The sequence below is a fragment of the Euphorbia lathyris genome, chromosome 1 (assembly GCF_963576675.1).
Source record: "Euphorbia lathyris chromosome 1, ddEupLath1.1, whole genome shotgun sequence".
NCBI classification, from domain to species: Eukaryota; Viridiplantae; Streptophyta; class Magnoliopsida; order Malpighiales; family Euphorbiaceae; genus Euphorbia; species Euphorbia lathyris.
This window is the reverse complement of record NC_088910.1, coordinates 53,965,103-53,991,591: the sequence shown is the minus strand read 5'-3', so window position 1 is coordinate 53,991,591 and position 26,489 is coordinate 53,965,103. Positions and strand designations below refer to the sequence as shown.

The window sequence follows — 26,489 nt, the reverse complement described above, 5'->3', positions numbered from 1 at the left end:
AAAATGGGCAGAGACTTCTTCGTATCAGGTGACATGGTGTGTTGACCCTGTGATACGCCTTGTCAAATTGAAAAAAAGGGCAGAGAGTTCTTCGCATCAGGTGACACGGTGGGTCACACCCCTGACACGGCGGGTCACCCAGTTCTGATTTCTACATATCTTTGTGTGAAAGAGATTCAAGCCAATTGTAATTATGATTATACCCTAAGCCTGAGTTTTTGTATAAATAGGAGTGCTTGGCACTCATTTAGACATTCAATTTTCTATGTACTAAAGTTCCTTACACCTTGAGAGCTTGTGTATTCCTTCCGTTACGCCTTCGAAGTTCCATTCCATCCGCATCCACCAAGCTCGAGAGTTCCACCTCCAAGTCCTAAGAGACGACTTTGAGTCCAATTAGCTAGTTCTAAGGGCCGATTCTTCTTCCCTTTCTACTTGTTAATTAACTTGTACTCTTTCTATGTACTAGGCTTGGTTGTATCCCGTATTTACACGTTCCACATTTATAATATATGATTTACAATTTCGGTTTCACTATATGTGTTATTCTTTATTACTTGCTTTGATACTTATAATTGATTATTGTGTAGGTCGCTTACGAGCTCCGAAATCTATTAGAATTCACATAGGTGTTGCCTTATCGGAGTTGACAATCCGGAAATCGTAGGAATTGACGAGCCATGGAACTTAAGGCCCTAGTTTTTTATCCTAAGAATTAGAGCCGCCTTCAGGGGAAATCACGACCTAAGAACCTCACAGAGTTGTTCGGTCTATAGATAGTCGTCTTTGCAAGAGTAAACTATTAAATCGTATACGTTCGAGTTGTTTGTCGTAAGTTATAACTTATAATTATCCGTATCATCCCATAAGGGCTTGAAATACATGAAAATTGTCTCACCCATAGTTTAGGAGTAGTTTGTAGTTGTCACCCAACTCAAGTCTAAAGTATTCACCGTTTAGATAACGTATAGAACCGAGTAGTTTAATACTTGTAGGTATAAATCTCGTAGATTCGATACCCAGACTTAACCGTATTTATTACTTAATAACGACGGGGTACACTTGCCCCTACATAGTGTCTAGTAGAGTTAAAGCACGTAAAGAGATCATAACCGTAACACACATACATAATTACCGCTCTACTAGAGGCGCATCACTTATTGATAAGACTGGAGAGTTAGTATTCTCCATGCATATAGGAAAATCAATAGAGTGACAGACAAATTTGCCAACTTTGCTCTGACTATTTCAATATGCCTTCATGTGTATGACCAATGTCTTCTTATGCATATCTTGAGTCCTTAGATGATGCTAGTGGTGTCTCAAGGCTCGGGAATGTGGTCCTTTATTAGGCCCCTTCGACCTTGCCTATGATTTATGTGTGTTTCTTTGGTTTTGCTTTTTCTGCGGCTATGTGAGCCCTCTCATTCGCATCGAAAAAAACATTTTTTCCTTAATTAATTCACTTAATAAACAATTAATTCACGTTAATGACAAACCATTGTATCCACTAAAACATTTTACACAATTAATAATAAACATTAATTCTATTCAATTGCATTAATGAGATTTAATTCTCTCTAACCACCATTCAGAATTTAATATATTCAATTGAAATTTCTAATTAACTTTAAAGAAAAAAGATGAGAGAAAAAAATAATAAAAAAATTCTAGATTTACACATCATCACATTCTGATAATGTGTAATTTTTTTAAAAATGCTCAAAAACGTTTTCTTTCTCAATTAATTCACTTAACGAACAATTAATCTTACTAAATTAATTTACGTTAATGACACACTATTTTACATTAATTTTATTAGGGCACGTTTGTTTTACCTACTGTTTGCTGTTGCTGTTTGCTGTTATGGTTTGCTGTTTGCTGTTGCTGCTTGCTGTTGCTAGTTGCTGTTTGCTGTTGGAAAAGACTGTTTTTCCAAAAAGCAGAGATTCTATGCTTTTGTAAAAGGCTGCTTTTCAGGTGTAAAAAGGCAAACAGGAATGTCACTAACTAAACATCTAAAACTCTCCATTTCGAACCGAAAAGACAAACGGGAGCACGAAAAGGAGCACCCAAACACCCCTTAATTTTCTATAACCACAGTTCAGAATTTAATATATTTAATTGTAAAAAAAAAAAAAGAAAAAATGTAACCATTTTTCTTTAAAATGTAAAATCTAAGTTTTATACTTGTGTGTTTTAAGCAAAATAAATAAATAAATAATTAAAAAAAAAGAAAAGAAAAATAAATAAATAAAATATAACAACTAGCAACAAACCTATGATCCCAACTAATAAGGAAAGAGAGAGATCTATGTTATGTTTTCTTTGTATGAGACTATCAAGGTTCCAACATTATATTTACCCTTTTTACCACACACACATACACACTTCTCTCTCATCTCTCTCACAGTATCTTTGCTCCGTCCTTTGTTTTCCCTTTGATTCGTACGCTTACTTTCTCCTCTTCTCCTTCCTCTTCTTTCATAGATCTCTTAACCGACATCACCTCCAACCGATCAGGTATTTCTCTTTACTTTACTTGCTCTCCTTTCTGATCCTATCGATCCAACTCAATTTCTTTTTCATTATACTCTTCATTTCATATTCTTTTGCCTTTGGTTTTTCAATTTGGACCTTTGCTTTTCGATTTCGTTTCTCTTGTATACCTATCTTTATCTATTGCCTATTCCGAGCTGTTTTTCAATTTCGATTGAATCATGACTTATCTTTGGTTTCCGAATATTGTAAATGCAAATTGATTCATTTATCATTTCAAATTATTGTTCTTCTTCATAACCTGTATGATTGATTACCTTAGAGAAACCTTCACTGCTAGAACATTTTCTTACTAGCTCTTTGGATAGTTTAAAATCCTGTATTTTGTGATGCTGTGGCATGTGTATATGAGCTAAATTTGCAAACCTTACGTCTTTCTTCTTTGTTTTTTATTCCTTTAAATGAAAGAAACTGCTTTTCTTTATACGTGTTGACTGTTATTTGGGTTAGTTTGCAATGTTATGGAGTTGTTTGGTTATTACATTTTTGTTTCCTTGTTGTCCTTTTCATTGATCTGATTAGTTTGATCAGTATGCTTTGAGTACTAAGTTTTTGAATTGGATTTTATCTATAGATGGCAATGCAGGAAACAGCTCCTGCCCCGCCTCCAAGTGCTGAAGTTGTTGGCAATGCATTTGTGCAGCAGTATTATCATATTTTACATCAATCCCCTGAACTGGTGCACAAATTTTATCAGGATGTGAGTTTGCTGAGCCGGCCAGATTCTGATGGCACTATGACAACCGTGAGCACTATGCAAGTAAGTTTATTAGAGTCTTTAAATAGTTGATGGACTGGCTCATTTTCGTATGGTGTATTAAGAGGTCCAATATGTCTGGATAAAGTTCCCCAAGGGTAGATAATTTTCCTTCCCTATATATCCGCCCATGCAATATGTGACTTCAACCTGAGAACCCCCCCCACCACCACCACCCAAGTACCTTGTCTGATTTGGTTTTACTGGCTTCATAACAATCTTATGAAGTAAATGCAATGGATCTTCTTTTGCTCCTATGCATGAAGAACTTAACTCTAATCAGATTAAGAATAAAATTGATGTTTGTATGTAGCCTCTAACTAATGCCTATCAATGGCTAAAAAATGTCATTTAATCAGCATATTTACAAACGAAGAAAATATCAATGGGTGGCCCAACATTGAAACAAGGCTCTGATACCATGTAAATAGAAAGAAATACACGGGATACCGTGTAGTCTAAAAGACTACATGAATATATATAACTGAAGAGGAATCCACATATATATACAAGATATTCCTAAAATTACTCCTTAATTTAAGGAACCTAGCAGACCCATGGCAGCCTATAACTGTCTTGTAGCGACCTATTGTTTCCAAGCATGCTTACATTTATTACACTCCCCCTCAAAGCATATATATTAATAATTCTCAGCTTTCTACAAATATAGATAACATCTTGGGGGTCTTGTCCCCATGTAAGTTTCTCTTAAGTAACGACTGACTGTTTCGTCAGAACTGAACAGTGGAGGAAGAAACCCAAAACATAGTATCTATGCTCAAACATAGCCTCTAAACAATATCACTCAAAGAACCTCCTCAGGATATAAAATGTAATCTGGGAATGCAACCCAGAAGAACAAACCGGACAGGCAGATAGGGGACAGATAGACAACAACAGAACAACAAGACCGGGCAGAGAGATGAACACTTGAAATTTTTTAAGTGTCCTACCTAAATATAAAATATTCTAAGCAGCCACCTTTGAACAAATTGATTTTAAGTTTCATGCACTAATAGTAGAATATTAATTATTAGAAGTCCTCTTCGGGACCAACTAGGAGTAGGATTATGACTTTTGCTATGTTTATTCTTTAAGGCATAACTGCTTTTCTTTTTCTCTGAACATAACTCATATCCTATTTCTTCTATGTGTTTTTTCATGTATGCATATGTTGTGAGCTGCATGTTTAAATGCTAAACTGTTTGTGTTTTTAAACATTTCATGTGCATTATTCACCCTTACTCATGGTTAACAAGTGCATTGTGGCCAACCTTGTGAACCCAAATCTGTGTTATGTAAAACGTCAAAATCTCATTTACTTGCTGCATCAAGTTCTTTATTTTGTAATATCTGAAATGTGCTTGCCAATGTTCTTAGCATTATAGATTTTTGTTGCATATGAGCATCTTGGTGGCTGATAGTAATGTGCACAACATTTTGTTTGGTTATTCCATAAAAGTCTTGGCTTTCAAACCTGTTTAGTGGTATACTCGCTTATCAGTGATCAGTTATTCTAATAGAATGCTGCTATATGTGGTATGACTGGTAAACCTTTTGCGTAATCTTATACAACAACAACAACAAAGCCTTAGTCCCGAAATGATTCGGGGTCGGCTAACATGAACCATCATATAAAACCGTGAAAATCAAGTCGTGTCAGCGACACAGATTCGCTCCCTCCACTCCGTCCTATCCACTACCATATTTTCCTCAATTCCCAATAAACTCATATCACTCTCGATCACCCTCCTCCAAGTTTGCTTAGGTCTTCCCCTACCCCTCACCACTACATCCCTTTGCCACTCTTCGGTTCTCCTAACCGGCGCATCAAGCGCTCTACGTCTCACATGGCCAAACCACCTTAGTCGGTTTTCTCTCATTTTATTCTCAATAGATGTGACCTCTACTTTTGTCCTAATTATTTCATTACGCACCCGGTCCTTTCTCGTGTGACCACACATCCATCTCAACATACGCATCTCCGCCACCGACATCTTATGGATGTGGCAGTGTTTCACTGCCCAACACTCCGTACCATATAACAATGCTGGTCTAATTGCCGTCCGGTAGAATTTTCCCTTCAATCTATTAGGCATGCCGGGATCACAAAGGAAACCCGTAGCACTCTTCCACTTCGACCAACCAGCTTTAATCCTATGAGCAACATCTCCATCTACTTCTCCATCCGTTTGGATAATAGATCCTAAATACCGGAAGCAATCCGAGGCCTGAACAACTCTCCCATCTAGGATGATTGTCCCTGCCTCCCTACTCCTACGGCCGCTAAACTTACACTCCAAATATTCTGTCTTACTTCGACTCAACTTAAAGCCTCTAGATTCTAGAGTTTGCCTCCATAGTTCCAACTTCATCTCCACTCCTTCTTTCGTCTCCTCAACCAACACAATATCATCTGCAAACAGCATGCACCATGGTATACCATCTTGAAGTGAACTTGTTAGTTCATCCATAACGATGGCAAAAAGAAATGGGCTTAGTGCGGAACCTTGATGCACTCCAATCGTAATAGGAAACTCTTCAGTCTTCCCAACACTAGTACGTACACTCGTGCATACTCCCTCATACATGTCCTTTATGATGTCAATATATTTCCGCGAAATGCCTTTCCTTATCAAGGTCCACCAAAGTACTTCCCTTGGTACCTTATCATATGCTTTCTCCAAGTCAATGAAAACCATATGCAAGTCTTTCTTCTTATTTCGATAGTGCTCCATTAATTGTCTCATTAGATGGATGGCTTCCATAGTTGATCTTCCCGGCATAAAGCCAAACTGGTTTTCCGAGATCTTCACCGTCCTCCTTAGCCTTTGTTCAATCACTCGCTCCCAAAGTTTCATAGTGTGACTCATTAATTTGATTCCCCGATAGTTGGCACAATCTTGGACATCGCCTTTGTTCTTATACAAAGGGATTAAGGTACTTTTCCTCCATTCTGATGGCATCTTATTGTTCCTCCAAATTTTGTTGAAGAACGTCGTCAACCATTCGATTCCTCTTTCTCCCAAACATCTCCAAATCTCAATAGGGATGCCATCAGGTCCTACTGCTTTCTTCAACTTCATCTTACTTAATGCCATTTTGACTTCACCCTTTTGAATTCTCCGCAGGCATTCATGATTTATCATATCGTGATGGATACTTATATCTCCAACATCTTGTTGGCGATCTCCATTAAATAAGTCATCAAAATAGGACCTCCATCGTTCCTTGATATCCTTATCTCCAACTAGGACTTTCTGGTCCACATCCTTCACACATTTAACTTTTCCGAGATCTCGCGTCTTCCTATCTCTCATCCGAGCAATTCTATATATGTCTCTTTCCCCTTCTTTCGTATCCAATCTTGTATACAGATCCCGATTCACCTTTGCTCTAGCATCTCGTATGACCTTCTTTACTTCCCTTTTAGCCTCTTTGTATTTTTCGTAGTTCTCGTCACTCCTACATTTCCCCAATAGTTTATAGGATTCTCTCTTACTCTTTACTGCTTGTCGTACTTCTTCTGTCCACCAAGATGTGTCCTTACCCGGTGGCATGCTACCTTTAGATTCCCCTAGAACTTCCTTCGCTACTTCCCTTATACTATGCTCCATCTTATTCCATATCGAATCTATATCTGAATCCATATTGCAAGTCCAAATATCTTTTTTGGTCATCTCATCCACAAATTTTTGTTGATTCTCCCCTTGCAATTTCCACCACTTAATCTTAGTCTCTACTTGAGGTGTTTGTTTTCTTATACATTTCCTACTTCGAAAATCTAGCACCACTACTCTATGTTGGGTTGTCGTACTCTCACCAGGGATCACCTTACAATCAATATAACTCTTTCTCCAAGCACTCCTTACTAAGAAGTCAATTTGGCTCGCATTACCGCCACTCCGATAAGTCACTAAGTGGGATGTTCTCTTCATAAACCATGTGTTCATGATACTCAAGTCATAGGCTGATGCGAATTCCAAAATATCATTTCCTGCTTCATTCTTATCTCCAAAACCATACCCTCCATGAACACTCTCAAACCCATCTCGCCTAGAACCCACGTGTCCATTGAGATCACCCCCTAGTACCATTTTTTCATCCCTAGGAACCTGTTGCACCACTTCCTCTAAGTCATCCCAAAAAGCTTGTCTTATAGACACATCTAATCCTATTTGTGGCGCATATGCACTAATGACATTCACAACCTCATCCCCTATCACTAGCTTAACACTCATAATTCTATCGCTCTTCCTAGACACCGCTACTACCTCATCAATATACTCCCTATCAATAAGAATACCTACTCCATTTCTACCCTTATCCTTTCCTGAGTACCAAAGCTTATAACCCCAAGGAGCTATCTCTCTAGCCTTAGCTCCAACCCACTTGGTTTCTTGTAGGCATAATATATTTATTCTCCTCCTCTTCATAACATCTACAATTTCAGCTAATCTTCCTGTCAAAGAACCTATGTTCCATGTCCCAAAGCGTAACCTACTACCCTTACCCCTACCCCTACCATTACCGTGGACTAGCTTATTTACCCGCAACCCTTGCATATTTGACACCACCCCCGGGTCCTGGGGTGGCGCGCCGCTTCGGGGCGACGACCTAGCAACCCTTGCACATTTATCACTACACCCGGGTCTAGGAAGTGCAGCGCGTCGCTGAGTAGGGAACGCCCCAACGGTATTTATATTATGGTTCATGTCATAAGATGTGACTAAGTTTTACGCTGGCCGCCACAAACCTACCGCAACCCTCCTCCTTTGTCCGGGCTTGGGACCGGCTGTAAAGGCCACCAAGTGACCCTCACAGGCGGAGTTCTTTTGCGTAATCTTATAATCATTTTTTTTATATAAATAAACCTTGATTACAAACCTGATTATGAGGATACTGCTTGTTGATTTGTGAAATGACTTTGATATGCTTTTTGAGTTTTCTGATAAATGTAAGTTGAAAGAGTTTTCAGATTCAGTTTGTCTTACTAATTGTACAGTATTACAAAGAAATAGTGATGAAACATTGATGGGATTGTCTATATATGCATGGCTTTTAGTTTAGATGGATGGTGTTTAATTCTAGTTACCTTGGAGCAGGCAATCAATGACAAGATTCTTTCTTTGAACTACGAAGACTACACAGCTGAAATTAAATATGCAGATGCACAGGAGTCTTATGAGAAAGGAGTGATTGTTCTTGTTACTGGTTGCTTAACTGGAAAAGACAACGTGCAGAAGAAATTCTCTCAAACATTTTTCCTTGCTCCACAAGATAAAGGTTATTTTGTTTTGAATGATGTATTTAGGTTCGTTGAGGAAAATGAATCATTGCCAAATTCCACATTGGCTAATGGTGTCAATGAAGAAGTTGCACCGAAAGCCTCAACAGCACAACCAGGTTGGGGCGATATTGAAGAATCAGGTTGGCATTGTTTATTGTTTTCTTCCCATAATTTGTATTGAGATCTACAACTATTGAAATTCCGCTAATCATTGTCCCAGATCCCAGTCAGACAATTGATCATGTCACAGTGGCTCATACAGCACCATTTGAGAATGAAGATGTTAGTAATGGAACTGAAGTGCACGATCTTTCTGATAAGGATGAAGGATCTGTTATCGAGGATGAGGCTGTTGAATGCCAAACTGATGCAACGCATAATGAAATTCTCACAAGTGTGGATTCAGCAGCTGCGACCCTGGAGGATGCTCCAAAAAAATCATACGCTTCAATTGTGAGATAATATTTTGAGTTATTCCTGTTGCCAGTCTTAGTTTTTTCCTTTGATGTTGACCTGTTTTTGACGTTGTCTAGTCTGAACTTCGTGTAGCTTAAAGTAATGAAGGGTAATACAGCATCTCACTCAGTTCATGCTGTGAATTCTAATTCGAAGGTGCCACCAGTAAACTCTGAAAGGAAATTGCCTAGCTCTGCAAAACCTGCTTATGTGCCAGAGGCTACTGCTCCTACTACTGGCAATGCTCCTGAAAGTAATGATGCACATGAAGAAGGTATTTATATCTCTTAATTGAATTTCATATATTCCCAAAGGAGATATCCTGATTGCAATGACCCTTTACATGCCGGGATCTAGTTCAGACCTTGTGTTAGGTGGTCTAGGAGCCTACTCATGGGTGAGGCTAAGAATAAGAAAGATGCAGATTTGCAGGGCTAAGGAAAGACTTTTTAAATCTTATGAGAAAAGTTCTGTTGGTCGTTTCAGTTATACTAACATAATTGTATTTCTTTTGTATTGCACTTGTTACAGCTGAAGGTCACTCCATATATGTTCGGAATTTACCTTTCAATGCAACAGAGGCACAACTTGACGAGGCATTCAAAAAGTTCGGGCCAATTAAGCGTGGTGGTATCCAAGTGCGAAGTAATAAGGTCTGTTTTTATTATTGTTTTGTGTATTTCACCTGACTGAGCAGTTATCAACACAAATTTTTATTTTTTATTTTCTTATTATTTATTTTGTGGCATGCAGCAAGGATTCTGTTTTGGTTTTGTAGAATTTGAAACATTGGCTTCTATGCAGAGTGCACTGGAGGTAATGCTTAATGCTTTCTTATAAAACCTGTGGATTGGTTAGAACTTTCTCTTGTTTTGCATCTATTAATTTATTAGGCTCATAGCTGTGGTTCTACGTTTTGTGGTATTTTGGTTTATTCAGTGATTGGCTAAGGTTATCAAAATGTGGTAACCTTGGGTTCTTGAAATTGAGAATCAATATTTCATCAATTTTGCTATGAGACTACAAGGGAGATATAGGTTTTTTTTATCTATATTATTATTTATCCTGAATCTTTTGTACTCTTGTTATCTTTATTTCGAGCTTTGGTCACTTTCAAAATATTGAATCAATACTTAAGTGGAGTTGCATACCCTAAAATTTAATCCAAACAGATCCACTAATCCGACAATGATCATTCTTGATCCTGCCAATGGCCAACTAAAATATGGATGTTGGTTGTTTTGTGATTTTTGGGTCAGTCTGACAATCTAATACTACAGTTAGGCCTCACTAAACGGAATTTTGTCTGCTCCAATTCTTTATGTTAGTTTCTGTAATGCTTGAAGAACTTAACTATACTTAGGAATAGTATACGAGTTGCTGCCTGAAATGGGTTTTATTGTTAGCATGAAAGGTGCTTTAAGGGAAATTCTTCTAATGGTCATTGGACTGGACATTGATTTTCTTTCATAAACTTCGGTTGTGAAAATGTATTTACCTAACTTTAGGTTTATATGATTTATTTAGGTAATTTTATCTTTTGTTCTGGTGAGGAATGCACTAGAAATCTAACATGGCCTTCAGTTTGGGCCATTTTAAGAGAAAAGAGTAAACATAATGTGTATTCCATTTGGTTATTTTCTATACCTTATTTTCTACTTCCATAATGTATTGGTACTCCTTATTTTTCAGTTCTATAATATCTTGAAAGCTATGTAATTATATTAGTAAGATTCTTGTCAGAATTATATTGATATCAGAGTGTCCTAATGATGATGGATATAGTCCACTGATCAATTGGTACTTTGTTACATCAATGGAACCCAGTGCTCAGTATTCACCGGCATCAGTTTTTAAGTCACTGCCTCCCGAACCCTTGATTTATTGACCATAGAGACGAAGACTGCTATTACATTGAAATTTTTGGATTGGATAGGTTTTATTTTATTTTTTGGATTCTCTCTAATCCGTTTGTTCACAATTTTTCGTTTTCTATGGGAGGAGCTTGTTTAGGGGCAATTACTTTTTTAAGATATAAACCATTCGGAATAGAACTATGACTGAGTTAACAAGGCTTCAACACAGTTTTTTTGTTGGACATTCTTAAACTTTTGCACATGCCTATATCATGATGTTGCTTGTTTGACTGGTATCACTGCTTGCATTATGTATTATTAATTTCTTTTGTGTGTTGATTAATGGTATTGTGAAAACAAACTCAGGCTTCGCCTATAAATATTGGAGATCGGGAAGCTATTATTGAGGAAAAGAAAACCAACACCCGAGGTAATAAATTTCTCTTTTACATGCTTTATTACTTTGATTTAAGGGGTGGTAATTCTGTGTCAACTTTTGGTCAGTGTTAAAAATGTAAAATAAACATGACACTAATAATTCTTAGTGCTGAAAAGGGCATAGTAGTAATTTTACTGCTTCGACATCATTTTTGTTTTAACGGTTGGATTGACACGAGCACATAAGCAGTTATATTCGTGGGTCGTGTTTAATTTTTCTGTTTTGTTCTATTTCTACACTGGAGCATTGTGTTGTTGGGTCATAGTGTGCTTGTTTACATGGGAACAAATGAAAAAGGCTGCTGGTTTTCTGCAGTTGGAAGTAGTGGAAGGGGGAGATATTCCTCAGGTAGAGGTGGTTTCCGAAGCGACAGTTTCAAGAACAGAGGGAACTTTGGTGGTGGTGGTGGTGGTGGTAGGGGTTATGGAAGGAGTGAATTCAGAAACCAGGCTGAATTTGCAGGCAGACCCAAAGGTCCACCTGGGCGCAATGCAGATGACAACCAACGGAATATGCCCAACGGAAGCAGAAGGGCTGGCCGTCAAACTGGGTTGAAAGCTAGTTCTATTCCTACTTGAAATGAAAGCGAATGGATGTTTACTTTTTTGACGGTAAAAATGAGGATCAAGCACTAGAAATTCAGGATTTTTTATTTCTTTCTCCCATTTTGTACACGAATATCATTCTGAGTTCTTGTTTTCCTTCATTGGGGCATTTCATAAAAAGCTTACATGACATTGAAAATGTGTTGCAATTCAATGATGTAAATTTTTCATGAAAGCATATATAATTTTCCGAGATTGATCTTTTTCTCTTATCCCCTTGGTGCTTGCAAGATACATACTTATCTGAGTGGCAATATTAGTCTTCTTATCACCCAATTTAACTGAAAGGGTTTCTAGTCGCTTAAGTTAGTTTCGAATTCAGTTGCTAGTTTACACAGTGTACATTAATTGAAATAAAGTAGAATAGCTATTAGTTAGAAGCAATGCAGATAGATTCTGTATGATGTTGGATAAGAAGTTATGAATGATAATAGAAAGATGGGAAATGAAAATATTAAGTAGATTTCTGCAAATTGGCTACAAAATTAGAGGCTGCAAAGGCTGCAGAGCCACCAAGAACAGAAAGAAGAGCAAACAGAGCCTGAAGAACAACCTGCCAAGGGTAATCCTCAGGTAGAAAGTAAACAGAAGAGGGTCCTAAAAGCAGCAATCCCAAGCTGAGGGTTAACAGAGAACCAGGTGTACCAGGATCTGTTGCTGCAGACAAAACTCCAAATTCCTCAGCCTTAGAAAGAAGACCCAGTTTTTCAATTGTTGATAAAGACAGTCCAGACTTCTCTGCTGCAGACAGTAAACCAGCTTTCTCAGCTTTGCTCAGAAGTTTCAATTGTTCCACCCTTGTTAGCAGCTTTATTGGAGGTGAGTTCTGCAATAAACTTTTCTTTCTTTAAGAAAAAGAGAGTCCATAATTCTCTTGCATACTAGAAATTAGAAATTAGGGAGACTAAAAACAGACCTTTTTGGAGCTAGTAGTTTTGGCAGCAGATGGTAATGGCTTCTGGGTAGCCATGGATTTGATGAGAACAGGTGCATAATTGGAAAAGTTATTATATAGAAATGCAGGTTTCATTTTATGAGATGAATACAGAAATGGAATAGCTCTGCTGCTGTTGCCATAAATTGCTGTGCTTTCCATCCTTTTAGAGTATCAAAAAGTGAAGGAATGGATGAACTGAATGAATGATTGAGAAATGAAGGCATCATAGTGATTGATTGGCATTGGGTTATCCACGTGGTCTATTCTGTTTGGTCACTCCTCTTTTCATTGATGTTATTATGTTTGCTGATGCCAGAAATATTTTTGAAGATTTAGAAAAAAATGGGGTTGGGCCTCTTTTATTAGAACCCAGTTTTCAGTCCAACCCATTAGCATTTATATGGGATAGAAATATTTCTTTATTCAAATAAGCAAATGTAAAGGCTCATCAAAAGAAATAAAACATATGAGAATCTCCAAGGAGTTATCAAGTAGATTCTTAAATATTCTCTGTTACGAGTAAGTATCTTGAGCTCCCCTCTTTGACTAGCTTACGGGAAAGACTTTCAGCTATCTTTAGGATCGCCTTGATAACTGTTTATTCCGCTAAAATGGTAAATTACTCTCTTAGACAAATAGATAAGTCTTATTTAAGTTCGTGGTGCAAGCTATCCCTTAATCTATGAGCATTTTTAACCTTCTTGTCTCTCTTTATGTTGAGTTTGAGCGGATAATGAACTCCTTCCACGACATTATTGTTCATTGTTGGATGTGGAAGTTTACTGCTTGTTGGTTAGTGATGCTACCTGGAGCGTTATGTTTAAAGGAGGTCTTGTGGTGGATTAAAGAGAATGGAGTTATTAATGTTTGGGTGGAATCAATGCTAAAGGAGTTGATGGTGGTTTCCATAGCAGGGCTGAGGACTTATCTGAGTTTGGTAGCAATTTTAGTAGATATAATGAGATCCCCCGAGATTGTTCAATATCCGAATTTCACATGTTAGGTTACAAGCTAATTAGGATACGCGGAACAGTGATCCGAGCTCTCTTCGGGTGGGGGGTGCTCGTGTTCCTCGAGGGTCGTATCTGTGTGGGGAGCGGTCCCTGGGAACACTCCGACGATCAAGACAGTTAGTTGCTCGAGTGTATTGATAATCTATTCAAGATGAGTTAGAGAGTATGTTACCCGATCCCTTTGCCTTGGTTGCCTCCTCTTTATTTATAGTCAATCCTCTTGGGCCTTTGAGGCCTCTTGCCCTTTAGCCCGCCGGGCCCATGGGTGTAATGGGTCAATGAGATATTCCGAATCAGGTAGTCTCCCCCCCGGTCAGGCATACCGAGTATTGCATGCGAGGTGTAATTGGGAAACTGGGAGCCTTGTGTTCGCCTGGTGAGCGGGGGGTAAGCTTTGGAAATGCTGCTCGCTTAGCGAGACAAAAGACCCTTTCAACTTCAGCATGCGCTTCTAGTTTTTAACGCAGAATTAATTGCTTGTACATTAATGCTCCTGCACGCGCCGTAAAGTATCGTTGGATACCGTGCTCCGCCGTCGCCTCCGCTTGAGATATAAATATAGGAGAGAAGGTATTATTTCTTTTTGCAAATTCTCACTCGGTGTGCCTTCTTAGTCTACTTCTTTCTTTGGATTCCCTGCTTTTTTTCCGGCATTGTGGTCTGTGTTCCTTTGCTTGTCGGAATTTGCTGAGTACCGGGTTTGTCTGTTCGCGACGGTCATTTGAGGGCGGTTTCTTCTTGTTGTTGCGGCGTCGTTTGAGGTCAGTCGTGCCTCTTTTTCATCTTTTCTCTTTCGTTGTTATTTCGTTTGTTTATCTTGGGAGGGAGAGTATGTCAGAGGGTTCTTCGCGGGGGAGCCTTAAAACGACTGCCGTCAGTGACACCGGGTGACTTTACGCTTTGTGACGCCTCTCGAACGCGATCTGTGAAACGAAAAAGGCGAGTAGGGACGGAGGGGGAGAGTGGTGTCGCTGTTGGAAAGAAAAGGAAAACCGCCGTGGTGCGTGCGGCACCCAGCATTGAGCGGCCGTTAGGAGGAGCTGCCGTCGGCGTTCTTGAAGTGACCGTGGTTGTACCGGAGGGCGTGATTACCGAAGATCGGCCCTTAGCCTTGATTTACGAAGAGATGCGTGAGAGAGTGTTGACGCGGCCGTCGGGTGTGACTAGTGTTGATGGTAAACGCTATGAGGGCAGACAACGCCCGAAGAGACCGGAGTCCTTTTCGGTGGATGATGCATATAGTATCATAGTGTCTGCGGACTTGGCCGCCATCTCTGCAGTGTACCGATTAGGGCAGCCCTATGAGCTGGTTGCGCTTGAAGAAGATGCTCGTGCTCATCATACGGATGGAGCAAACGAGCTGGTTGTGTATGAGGAGCAGTTGGAGTCAGGGATGCGGCTACCTCTTCTCCCCTTTTTTTGTGGAGGTATTGAAGGAGTACGACTTGTGTCCTGGGCAGATCCATCCAAATGGGTGGAGGATGATGGTGGCGTTCTACTCACTATGTCGATCGGCTGGATATCGAGCTACTAGGCTGGTGTTTCGCGAGTTCTTTCGTTCGAATAAGGGACCCCGATCACAGCATGTGACCTTCTCGCACCAAAAGTTCAAGGTTCTTGGCGGGTTGAAGGATAAGGTTCCCGAGTATCGGCATCGCTACTTCCTGGTGAGGAAGTTAGATGGCGATTTCCCTTTCCGGGTGTCATGGAACGGGGATCCCATGGATTCTAGTCGGTGGCTAAAAACGCGACCTATGTTGCCATCGGAGGAGCACCTCGTAAAGTACCTGAAGGGTCTGCCAACGGATAAAGAACGTAAGAAAGATGTGGATGAGCTCGTTGGTCATTTTCTTGCCGCAGGGTATTACATCTGGAACCAGTGGCGAAAGGCTCAGCTATCTGGCTGATCGTCGACGGATTTTGAGAAGTGGAAACGTGGGTACAACTTTTCAGCCGGAGAGCTAGCGGAGTTGGAGGCGATAACTGTAAATGTTGCTGTCGTAGGTGAGGGGTCCGGGTAGTGGGTTTTGTTTTGCATGTGTTGCGTGTGTTTTCTTGAAATATATTGATTGTGTTGCTACTTATGCAGGTCCAGGTGATCCTCGCGTGAGTATGGATTTCGACCCGAATGAGTTTGGTGTTGGCTTGGAGACTGCGGAGGAAGCCTTTGCTGGTGCATCAGGTTCCTTGGCCTCCTTCTCTTCGCTTGAGGATGCGAATCAAGTGGTTCAGAGCATGGGCGGGGTGCTGGCTACGCACGAGGATACTGATGTGACTGGTAACAAACCGCAAGGTATGCCCGTGCTAGAAAGTGAGGCGAAGGAAGCTGCAGAGGTGATAGCTGCTGAACCGGAACAGGTCGAGAACCAGATTCAGGGAGTGCTTACCCGGAAGCATAAGAAAGATAAAGGTAAGTCAGTTGTCGGAACTGAAGGCGAGAAAGTATGTGCTGGCGATGATACTGTTGGGGCAAGCGACGGCTCTAAGTGAGCGTGTACTGACGGCGGGGCCGAGCTTTCAGAGGAGATGATGGATCGGGTAGGTGATCACCCAGAGATGATGAAAAGAATGGATATCAAGATTGCCAAGTTTCGGGAATACGTGATGGGGTTGTCGGTGCACTCGGACATGGCAACGTCGGACATTGCGCGGGCGATGGCTCGTGTTGCTAAGGTGCCCGGAGAAGTTCACCGAATGGATGGTGTGTCCAAAATGAACCTCGGTGTGGAAACTTTGTTGGCGCTTGGTGTGGTAAGTTCTCTTGACATGTTCGTTCAGGTTTGTTTCTAATGATCGTGTCCTGATTTGTGTATCTTTATGCAGGCCATTCAAAATGCTAACACGGTATTTGACATGTGTGTGAATGATGAGAATTTGTTTCGGGACATGGAGCAAGGTTTGCGGAATGCTGTGAAGGAGCTGGAAACGGTGAATGGGAAGTTAGCCACCGCCGGAGAGTTGTTGGAGCGCCGTGAGGGCGAGATCGCAGTGCTGACCGAGCAGCTCAAAGTGGAGACAGGAGGCCGAGTGGAGCTGTCGAAGAAGTTGGCACATGATGCTGAGGAGCTCCGTTCTTACAAGGTTTTGCTTAAGGTGGCCATCTTATGGACCCACCGAGTTAAGGAGAAGGTCGACGAGAGAGCTAGGCGAGCAGTTGCGTTGTCCGATGAGAATGAGAGACTCAAGCGAGAACTTGAGGTGGCTCGGAAAGAGGCTAGAGAGTTGCGTGCCTTCGCGGGACAGCGCGAGGAGAAGCTGATCAAAATGGATCGAATGATGCTTATTGCCGCTGCTCATTCTGCCGGGTATGAGGTTCCTCCGGAGGTCATATTCTCTCCGAATGTGTATGATAAAGCTGCCCAGGCGAAAGCCGTAGAGTTTTGTGGTCGTTTTAAGAAGAAATAGTTGTAAATGGAGATAGCATGCTCTTTTTGTTTCTTTGATTCAAAGATGTAATAATGTTTTGTACGGTTGGAATCTTTGGGGATCTTTTGGCAGCTAAATTTGAACATCATTTTGCATGTTGATTTGATTTCAGGTTCTTTGATGTGTTTGTCAAGTCTTGTCTATTCTTGCTATAAATAGGAGTTGGTTTGTGTTTGTGCTCTTCGTTTATGGGGTGTCCTTGCTTCGTTCGTTTGTATTTTTAGGTGCTTGTTTAGCCCCATTTTTGTCTGATGTCGCTTCGGGATGTCGTGGATTCCGCTAAGGTGCTTGAGGTGCAGAAAGCGATCTCGGCGATGCCTCACCCTTATGTGTATTGTCCGCCGAGGGATGATCATGATCTTGACAGAAAGGTGCGATATGCCTCCCCGGTGTGGATGAATCAGGGTGTTTCGCGAAGAAGCCGAAACGGGGAGAGTGAGAGTTCTGCTCCTTATACCGGGTCTGCGACAGATTCGTGCGACGTGGTCGTCGGTGCCTTATCTTCAACTGAGAAGAAAGCTTGGTCGCAGGACGGAATTGGTTTTCTGAACCCTGACGAGACAGTCGTGCCCGTGACGAATCCACATCCTGCATAGGTGAGGAGGCTTCTTACCGATGAGCTCGACAGGGTGATGAATCTTCCTCCTGAAATGGAAAACCGGCGTGTTGGACGCCATACTTCGCCGACTCGTCCCTATGGACCGACGTTCGTCGATCCTTTGAAGCCTCGTAGTGTTGTCTTTCTTGAATTTTCTAGGCAGGGCTTTCTGGGACTTATTCCGGCAGATCCGGCGCATCGAGTGACGCATGTTGGAAAAGCCTGTCTGTATCATAGGCAGAATGGGCACAATACGGATGAATGTACTGATTGGCGGACAGTGCACCAGGCTTTAATGGATGCTGAGGCCATTCCTAATCCTGATCGTGCCAATGTATCGTCGTAGGAGATTGGACTATTTTGCGTTTTGTGTCTGTCCTTTTGCGTAATCTGTTTAAGTTGCGTTGTACTAGCGATTTCCTTTCAATTTGTCCAACCTTTTGTAGTTTACTGTCTGCAATGAAAAACTGCAAATTTGATTTCCTTTGTTATTACTGCGACCAAAGCCGCAACTGATTTTCCGTGCGAAAATTTTGACATGTTTCGGGATTTTGTCCAGAAAGTCCGTTTTGAGGATCATATTGCTTCCTTATGGGTACGCAGCCAACTCGCTAAAGTGTGCGAGATGTTGTTTTAGCTGTGCGACTCCTCAGGCGTTCGAGATGCTCGAGAAGCCTTAGTATAACCTTCGATGTTATTTGAGCGGGGACCGTATATGGTAGCGCGCTTTGTTAGTTAATCGGAAACAACATGGTATTGTTTGCACGTTTTGCTAAGAGGCGTTTCGAGATGATCGAGAAGCCTGGGAATAACATTTTGAGTTATTCAGTGCGAGGACCATATCGGGTAGCTCGCTGCTTGGTTAATCGGTAACAACATGGGGTTGTTTGCACGATTTAAGAGGCGTTTCAAGATGATCGAGAAGCCTGGGAACAACCTTTTGAGTTATTCAGTGCGAGGACCATATCAGGTAGCTCACTTCTTGGTTAATCGGTACAACATGGGGTTGTTTGCGCGATTTAAGAGGCATTTCGAGATGATCGAGAAGCCTGGGAATAACGTTTTGAGTTATTCAGTGCGAGGACCATATCGGGTAGCTCGCTTTTTGGTTAATCGGTAACAACATGGGGTTGTTTGCGCGATTTAAGAGGCGTTTCAAGATGATCGAGAAGCTTGGGAATAACGTTTTGAGTTATTCAGTGCGAGGACCATATCGGGTAGCTCGCTTCTTAGTTAATCGGTAACAACATAGGGTTGTTTGCGCGATTTAAAAGGTGTTTCGAGATGTAAACATGTATTCTTATTCATGATTCAGATTACAGGAGCTTATTGATAGTACTTCTTTAGTGTTTGGATGTTCCAGCTATTGTTAAAGACCACCCCGTCTAAGGAGGCGATCTTATAGGCTCTGTTGTGGAGGACATTATCGATCTTGTATGGCCCTTCCCATGATTGTCCGAGCTTGCCTTTAGCTAGCGGAGACTGAGCGGCAGCTGCATCTCAGAGCACAAGGTCCCCAACTTGGAAAGTGCGGGGCCGGACCCGTCTATCGTGGTAACGAGCTATGCTTTGCTTATGGGCCGTGATGTGAAGTAAGGCATTAAGGCGCTCTTCCTCTAGTCGCTCGCTTGCTTCGGCAAGTTCCGCGTTGTTGTCAGCTTCCTCGAAGGTGATCTGCCGAGGAGAGCGAAGGATGACCTCGGATGGTGCCATTGCTTCTGCCCCATAGGTAAGGAAGAAAGGAGTGCACCCGGTGCCGGAGTGTGGGGTTGTGCGGTATGACCATAATACTGCTGGGATATGGTCAGGCCATGCTTGACCCTGGTCGGACATGCGCGCTTTAATTCCTCATAGGATTGTTCGGTTGCTTACTTTAGTGAGCCCGTTGCTCTAAGGATGCGCTACCAAGGTGTAACGCCCTTTGATACCCCATTCTGCGCAGAACTCGCGGAATTGACTACAGTCGAATTGCCTCCCGTTATCTGTGATGAAAGAGTGAGGGACTCCGAACCGGTAGATCACTGTACGCTTAAGAAAACCGATTACGTTGTCGGCAGTTATTTTGGCGATTGCTTCTGCCTCGATCCATTTGGTAAAGTGATCGACTGCTACCACTACAAAACGCTTCTGTGCTAAGGCCATCAGAATTGGACCGAGCAGATCAATGCCCCATACTACAAATGGCCAGGGTGTGACAATGCCTTTGAGCGGAGCCACCGGCGCGTGATGAGTGTTGGCATGCAGTTGACACGCCTGACAGCTACGAACCAGACACGTTGCACTGGAGTCCATGGTTTGCCAATAAAGTCCCTGTAGATGGGCTTTCTTCGTAATTGACCGAGCGCCCTGATGCGAGCCGTATATGCCCTGGTGTATCTCCTTCAACAGTGATCCCCTTCCTCCTCGGATATGCAACACAGCCACGGGTGCTCGAAGGACTTCCGATAGAGTAGGCCGTCGTGCATTGCATACCGCCAGGAACATCGGACCATGAGGGATGCCTGTGTCCGATCCTCCGGCAGTGTCCCATCTTCTAGATACCTGATTACCGGACTCCTCCAACCGCTTGCTGTTGCGTCTGCTGTGTCGATCTGTAGTGAGCACTCTGTGTTAATAGCTGGGGTCGCAACAATTTCTATAAGGGTATGCGGGTCACGGGACTGCTCGCCAGCTGCGAGAGTGGCAATGGCATCTGCCTCTTCATTCTCTTCTCGTGGTACAAGCGTAAGGCAAAAGGTTACTCCTATGTTCTTGAGGTCCTCGAGCAGGGATTTGGCGAGCGCCAAATATTGACACATCGTCAGGTCTTTTGCTCTGTAAGTACCGCTGACGTGGCTAACGACGAGTTTGGAGTCCGAGTATACTGTCAGGTGCCTGGTTACCATTGTTTTGGCTAATCAAAGAGCTGCGATCAGGGCCTCATATTCTGCTTGATTGTTCATCGTTGGAAAGTCGAGTCGGACGACGTACCGTAGCCAGAGGTTATTCGGTCCCTGAATGGCAATGCCTGCGCCTGCCCGCCCTGGGCCATAAGACCCGTCCACACTCATGGTCCACATGTCGCTGCTGTGAGCTCTCTTCAGTGTGAGGTCGCTAGTCGATGATCCGGTAAATTCTACAATGAAGTCGGACAACACTTGAGCTTTGATCGTCGTACGGGGCTCAAAACGTATGTCGAACTGCGATAGTCGCACCGACCAGTTGGTGATCTGACCGGAAACTTCTGGTTTCTGGACTGCCTTCTTGAGAGGACAATTGGTATTGACCACAACCGTATGCGCTTGGAAATATGGCCTGAGACGCTCGGATGCTTGTGTGATGGCGAACAGAGCCTTCTCCACCTCGGAGTATCGGATTTCTGCACCCTTCAGGACCCTGCTCAAAAAATAAATTGGGTAGAGCTCCGTCCCCTCTTCTTGAGTTAAGACGACTGCCATAGTTTCATCGGCGATGGTGAAGTACAGTTGGATGTCCCGCCATTGCTTTGGTACCGACAGTAGTGGGGGCGTGGCAAGGAAAGTCTTAATGGCGTTGAATGCCGCCTGGCAATCCGTGGACCATTTGAAGGGATGCTCCTTCTTGACTTCTTTGTAAAAAGGCAAGCATCGCTGTGCCGAGCAGGAAATAAATCGGCCCAAGGCGATAACCCTCCCGTTGAGCCTCTAAACTCCCTGTAGATTGTGCGGTGCTTCCATTTCTAAGATCGCCTCGATCTTTGCGGGATTAGGTTCGATACCTTTCTCCGAAACTACACAACCCAGGAACTTGACGCTACAAATACCGAAGAAACATTTCTCTGGGTTTAGCTTGAGGTTGTATTCCCTGAAAATTTTAAATACCTCCGCCAAGCCACGCGGGTGGTCACTCTCAACAGCGCTTAGGACGACCATGTCGTCAATGTATACCTGCACCGTTTTGCTGATGAGGTGAGTAAAGATCTTATCTACTAGTCGCTGGTATATGGCCCCCGCATTCTTCAAGTCAAAAGGCATCACGTTGTAGCAATATGTGCCTTCATGCGTTATGAAGGAGGTCTTCTCGGCATCGGCCGGGTCCAGAGGGATTTGCTGAAAACCCGCGATGGCATCAAACTGGGACAAGATTTTGCGACCAGCTGTCTAGTCGAGAAGCTGATCTATGTTAGGAAACGGGTAGGAATCCTTGGGGCACGCTTTATTAACATTGGTGAAATCTACGCATACGCGATACTTTCCGCTGGCCTTCTTTACAAGTACAACGTTAGAAAGCCAATCCGGATATTGGACCTCGCGAATAAATTTTACAGCTAGTAGCTTTTTGATCTCTGCCTTGACTGCAGCTTGCTTGTCCTTTGCCTGTACCCGCTTCTTCTGCTTTATAGGCTCAATGGAGGAGTCGATGTTCAATCTATGAGTCGCTTGTTCGGGTGAAACTCCTGTGATGTCTTCAGTGCACCATGCGAATACGTCCGAATGCTCCGTTAGAACGGCTTTTATATTGCTGGCCAGAGGAGGCGGGAGCTTAGTCCCGATCTTCAGTGTCTTGCTTTCCCCGATGGCACGGTCGCTGACCGGCTCAATCGGCGTGGGATTGTACCCCCTTATATCCATCAGACCGTCCTTCAGGTAAAGCGCTGTCCGAGGTTGAGTCGCCTCCCATTGCAGTTTCTTGGCAAGGATGAGATCTCCGTGGATGGTGATTTTGTCGTGTCGCAGCGGCAAAGTCATGCATAAGTCGGAGACGTCAAATGTAGCTTTGAGGCTAGCCAGCAGAGGCCTCCCGATAATGGCGTTGTAGGCCAAGGGAATATCCACTACCACCCATTCTACGGTGTCCTCTACTTTTTGGTCACTTTCGGCAAAGATTGTTGACAGAGAGATGACTCCCTTCACGAGGACTTCAATTTCTGACAGGCCAACTAGGGGAAAATTTCCGGCACGGAGGGCCGTGTGAGTATTTTTCATAGCACGGAGCGCTCTCCAGGTGAGCAAGTTCACCGAGCTTCCTGTGTCCACCAGCACCCGATGCGTTTTAAAGCCGGTGATGTTGATGGTGACTACGAGGGCCTCCGAATGGTTTGTCCGGAGTGGTGGCTATAACGTCAGGGTCTGATCAGCTACTTTTCTATTTCGGGAGCTCTTCGGGAGCGGACAGAGTGCCGGCGCTCCCTCCCGTATGACATGGATCTCTCCGTGGTACCTCGATCGTTTCGCTTCATCTGTTCGGCCAGTGTCTCGTTGTTTCGGGCTCTGTTCCCTCTGTCTAATGGTCTTCGGTGACGCACCTTGCTCCGTGATCCGCTCAATTTCTTTCTGCAGTTGATAGCAGTTCTCCGTGGAGTGTCCGGAGGATTTGTGGTACTTGCAGTACTCCTTCTCGATTCGGGTTTTGCCTTTGTCTGCCGGCGGAGTCAGGTGTGCGAATCGGCGGGGCTGGTTCTGAGCAGCATAATTTACCTCCTTTCCACGGGCTCTATCCCCCCATGCGCTCAAGGTTTTCTCGCTCGACCCGCGTTGGAAAGGGCATCGGGGCCTCCTTGTGAGCCCGGCCCTCGTCTCGTGCTTCTGCGGTTGGTCTGCTTCTTGCCTATTTGTGTGCATCTCCTCTGGCCTTGTCCCTTTCTGATTCCTCGTACCATGCCGGTCGGTCGCAGTTGTCATACCGGATGAAGGTCTGTGCCATGGTCATGAGCTCCTCGAAGGATCGCGACATCTTTCTGAAGCACTTTATCTTTAGGGGCTCACGCGAGGTTCCTTTTGCTAGGGCATCATGAGCTACCTCTATGTTGAGGCCTTTGACCTGAGAGGCCATATGGTGGAACCTGGAAAGAAAGTTGCGCAGTGGTTCGGTTGCTCGCTGCTTGAGCCCGTTGAGGTCCGAGCTGATCTTCCTCACCTTCGCTGTCGCGGCGAAACGGGAGAGGAAAAGGTCCTTTAGTAGATCGAATGAGTCAATTGATTCAGGAGCTAGTCCTCGATACCACTCTTGGGCACTGGATGAGAGTGTGGTGGGAAAAACTTTACACATGATGTCCTCGTCCTTTGAATACAGTTTGATAGTGCTCATGAAGGATGCCACGTGGTCGTTTGGGTCTTCGGTTCCCGAATATTGCGATAGGTGAGGAGCCTTCCAGTCTCATGGGAACCTTGTCTCGATGATTCTTTGTACTAGCGGCGTTTTGCTGGAGGTGATGCTTCCCCCCATGACGCCTCCGAGGGCTCTCTTGTCTAAAAAGCGCTGGATCTTCAGTTCCAATGCGTCTTCGTTGCTCACGGCTGTTGTCTCTTCCCGTGGTATACCGCCTCTTCCGGTCGTGGCGGTTTCGGCCCCTCTTCCCGCGGGCATCTCGGGTTCTAAGGACTGCCCCGGGGACACGCCTTCCCTTTGTGTCTCCGCTGCTGCCTTGAGGTATTGCCAAATTTTGGCGTTTTCCTCCTGCAAACTTCTCTGTTGTTCTATGATCTTCATCTGAGCCGCCGTATGAACAGCTTGAGTGGTTTGAAAACCTTGTATCGCACTGAGGAGCTGCGTGGTATTGTAAGTTTCCTCTTCTTCCGGGCTTACCTCCTCCATCAGTGGAGCCAAATTTCTAGGGGAAATTGGGATGATCGGAGCGGATCGGTCCATGTTTGTCATAGAACTAGTTGCTCCGATTTCCGGCGCCTCCGTTGGGGTGGACTCAGTCGGCGTTTGCATCTCGCTAGAGGCTCTGCAGTCACTTGTAATCCACCTTCACCGCACCAAATAATTAGGATACGTGGAACAGTGATCCGAGCTCTCTTCGGGTGGGGGGTGCTCGTGTTCCTCGAGGGTCGTCTCTGTGTGGGGAGCGGTCCCTGGAAACACTCCGATGATCAAGACAGTTAGTCGGTCGAGTGTATTGATAATCTATTCAAGATGAGTTAGAGAGTTTGTTACCCGATCCCTTTGCCTTGGTTGCCTCCTCCTTATTTATAGTCAATCCTCTTGGGCCTTTGAGGCCTCTTGCCCTTTAGCCCGCCGGGCCCATGGGCGTAATGGGCCAATGAGATATTCCGAATCACAAGCTAATAATGTAGCCGTTACTTTAGCTGAAGCCTAGTTTTCTTAGCTTAATCCAACTATTTGAGACTCAGCTCCTCGATTTGTGAGGTTTATGTTGTGTTTAATTGTAATTGTTTCATTTCTTAATGCATTCGTTCTTTTTCTATATAAAAAAATAAATTTCCTTATAATAGTGTAATGATTCCTATATAGACCTATATGTTGTCTCATAATTAAATCTTTATTTTTTTTTGGTAGGATAGGAAAGAAAAAACAAAACACCACAAAAACAAAGACTTAGTCCGGGATCAGTCTAGAAAAACCGACCCCAACCATATCATCCCTTAGAAGAGAAGAAAGGAAGTTAGGAGGATAAGAGAAGGTAGAAAGTCCCAGACTCCTCAAGTGGCCTTCTTCTGCAAGACGGTCCGCCACCCTGTTTTGCTCCCTGAAGAAATGACAGAAATTGATGATCTCGAAGGAAGAACAAAACCTTCTTATCCATTTGATTAAGTTCTTGCTATTTAGACAAGTAGTATTCATATCAGAGATCATTCTGGTAGCTTCCATATTGTCAGATTCAACGATCAGCTTTTTCAAACCCAGATTAATAGCTAATCTGAGACCAGAATAAATCCTCCAGAGCTCCGCCAAAAAGGAAGACCCTTTACCTAAATTTTGAGAAAACCCATACACCCAGCCACCTCCTGCATTTCTTAACACCCCTCCAGCAGAAATTTTACCATCTCTTAGGCAAGAGCCGTCAGTATTCAATTTCACCAAACCTTCACTAGGCCTACTCCAGCCAAAGTAAAATAAATAAAATATAATAAAATACATTATTATGGAAATACTACAATTTGGAGTACCAAAAACTTATAAATTTAAGCCATTACACTTATTTGGTTCTCCAAACTAAAGCTTCAAAGTCAATTAGGACCCTAAACTATCAAAATCATTATTCATGTCCTTGAACTAAGTAAAAATCATCAATTGAGCTTCCATCCTATCCTAAAATAAAAAAACGGTGACTATTTGATATACACTGTAATCATATATTTTTTTTCCATTTGCATTTAAATAACAGATAAAAAAACGATATGATCCAATCTCAAACCCATTTGAATGTAGTCGATAACAGTGGAGCTCGAGAATTGATGTGTATTCGAATCATAGGGACTAGTAATCACCGATATGCAAATCTCTGTGTTGGTTCAAATGGGTTTGGGGAAGAGTATTGAAACTGTTCAACCGATTTTTTTTTCGATGAGGGCTCAATTGATAATTTTTGTTTAGGAGACTCAATTGATATTTTTGCTTATTACAGAGACCTGATTGATTATTTTGATAGTTTAAGGTTTTAGTTGACTTTGAAACCTAAGTTTGGGGAGTCAAATATGTATTATGCCTAAATTTAACCCATTAATTTATTATCAATAACTATATCTACCATTTATATACACAAGAGAAAAACAAAGGATAAGTGTCACGTCCGAGTCCAAATTTCTAGAATTTATACCTTGATATTAATATATATTATAATTCATAGAT

The 26,489-nt window shown here is 42.8% G+C and overlaps 3 protein-coding genes across 3 annotated transcripts; 2 read left to right on the top strand and 1 right to left on the bottom strand.

Moving 5' to 3' along the window:
* Positions 1 to 2,321: 2,321 nt before the first annotated feature.
* Positions 2,322 to 12,174, top strand: LOC136233379 (nuclear transport factor 2). The gene is made up of 9 exons (XM_066023015.1): positions 2,322 to 2,523; positions 3,134 to 3,319; positions 8,422 to 8,746; positions 8,827 to 9,059; positions 9,156 to 9,336; positions 9,594 to 9,715; positions 9,816 to 9,878; positions 11,285 to 11,348; positions 11,673 to 12,174. Exons 2-9 carry the CDS (start codon positions 3,134 to 3,136, stop codon positions 11,933 to 11,935), a joined length of 1,437 nt encoding a protein of 478 aa, XP_065879087.1. The 5' UTR covers positions 2,322 to 2,523; the 3' UTR covers positions 11,936 to 12,174.
* A 229-nt stretch (positions 12,175 to 12,403) lies between these two features.
* Positions 12,404 to 13,098, bottom strand: LOC136233383 (uncharacterized). Its single transcript, XM_066023020.1, has 2 exons — positions 12,879 to 13,098; positions 12,404 to 12,788 (listed from the first exon to the last, which is right to left on the bottom strand). Exons 1-2 carry the CDS (start codon positions 13,056 to 13,058, stop codon positions 12,417 to 12,419), a joined length of 552 nt encoding a protein of 183 aa, XP_065879092.1. The 5' UTR covers positions 13,059 to 13,098; the 3' UTR covers positions 12,404 to 12,416.
* A 3,051-nt stretch (positions 13,099 to 16,149) lies between these two features.
* LOC136218152 (uncharacterized) lies at positions 16,150 to 17,317 on the top strand. The gene is made up of 2 exons (XM_066004914.1): positions 16,150 to 16,663; positions 16,736 to 17,317. The coding sequence occupies exons 1-2, from the start codon at positions 16,439 to 16,441 to the stop codon at positions 17,315 to 17,317; spliced, it is 807 nt and encodes a 268-aa protein (XP_065860986.1). The 5' UTR covers positions 16,150 to 16,438.
* The last annotated feature ends 9,172 nt before the right edge of the window (positions 17,318 to 26,489 follow it).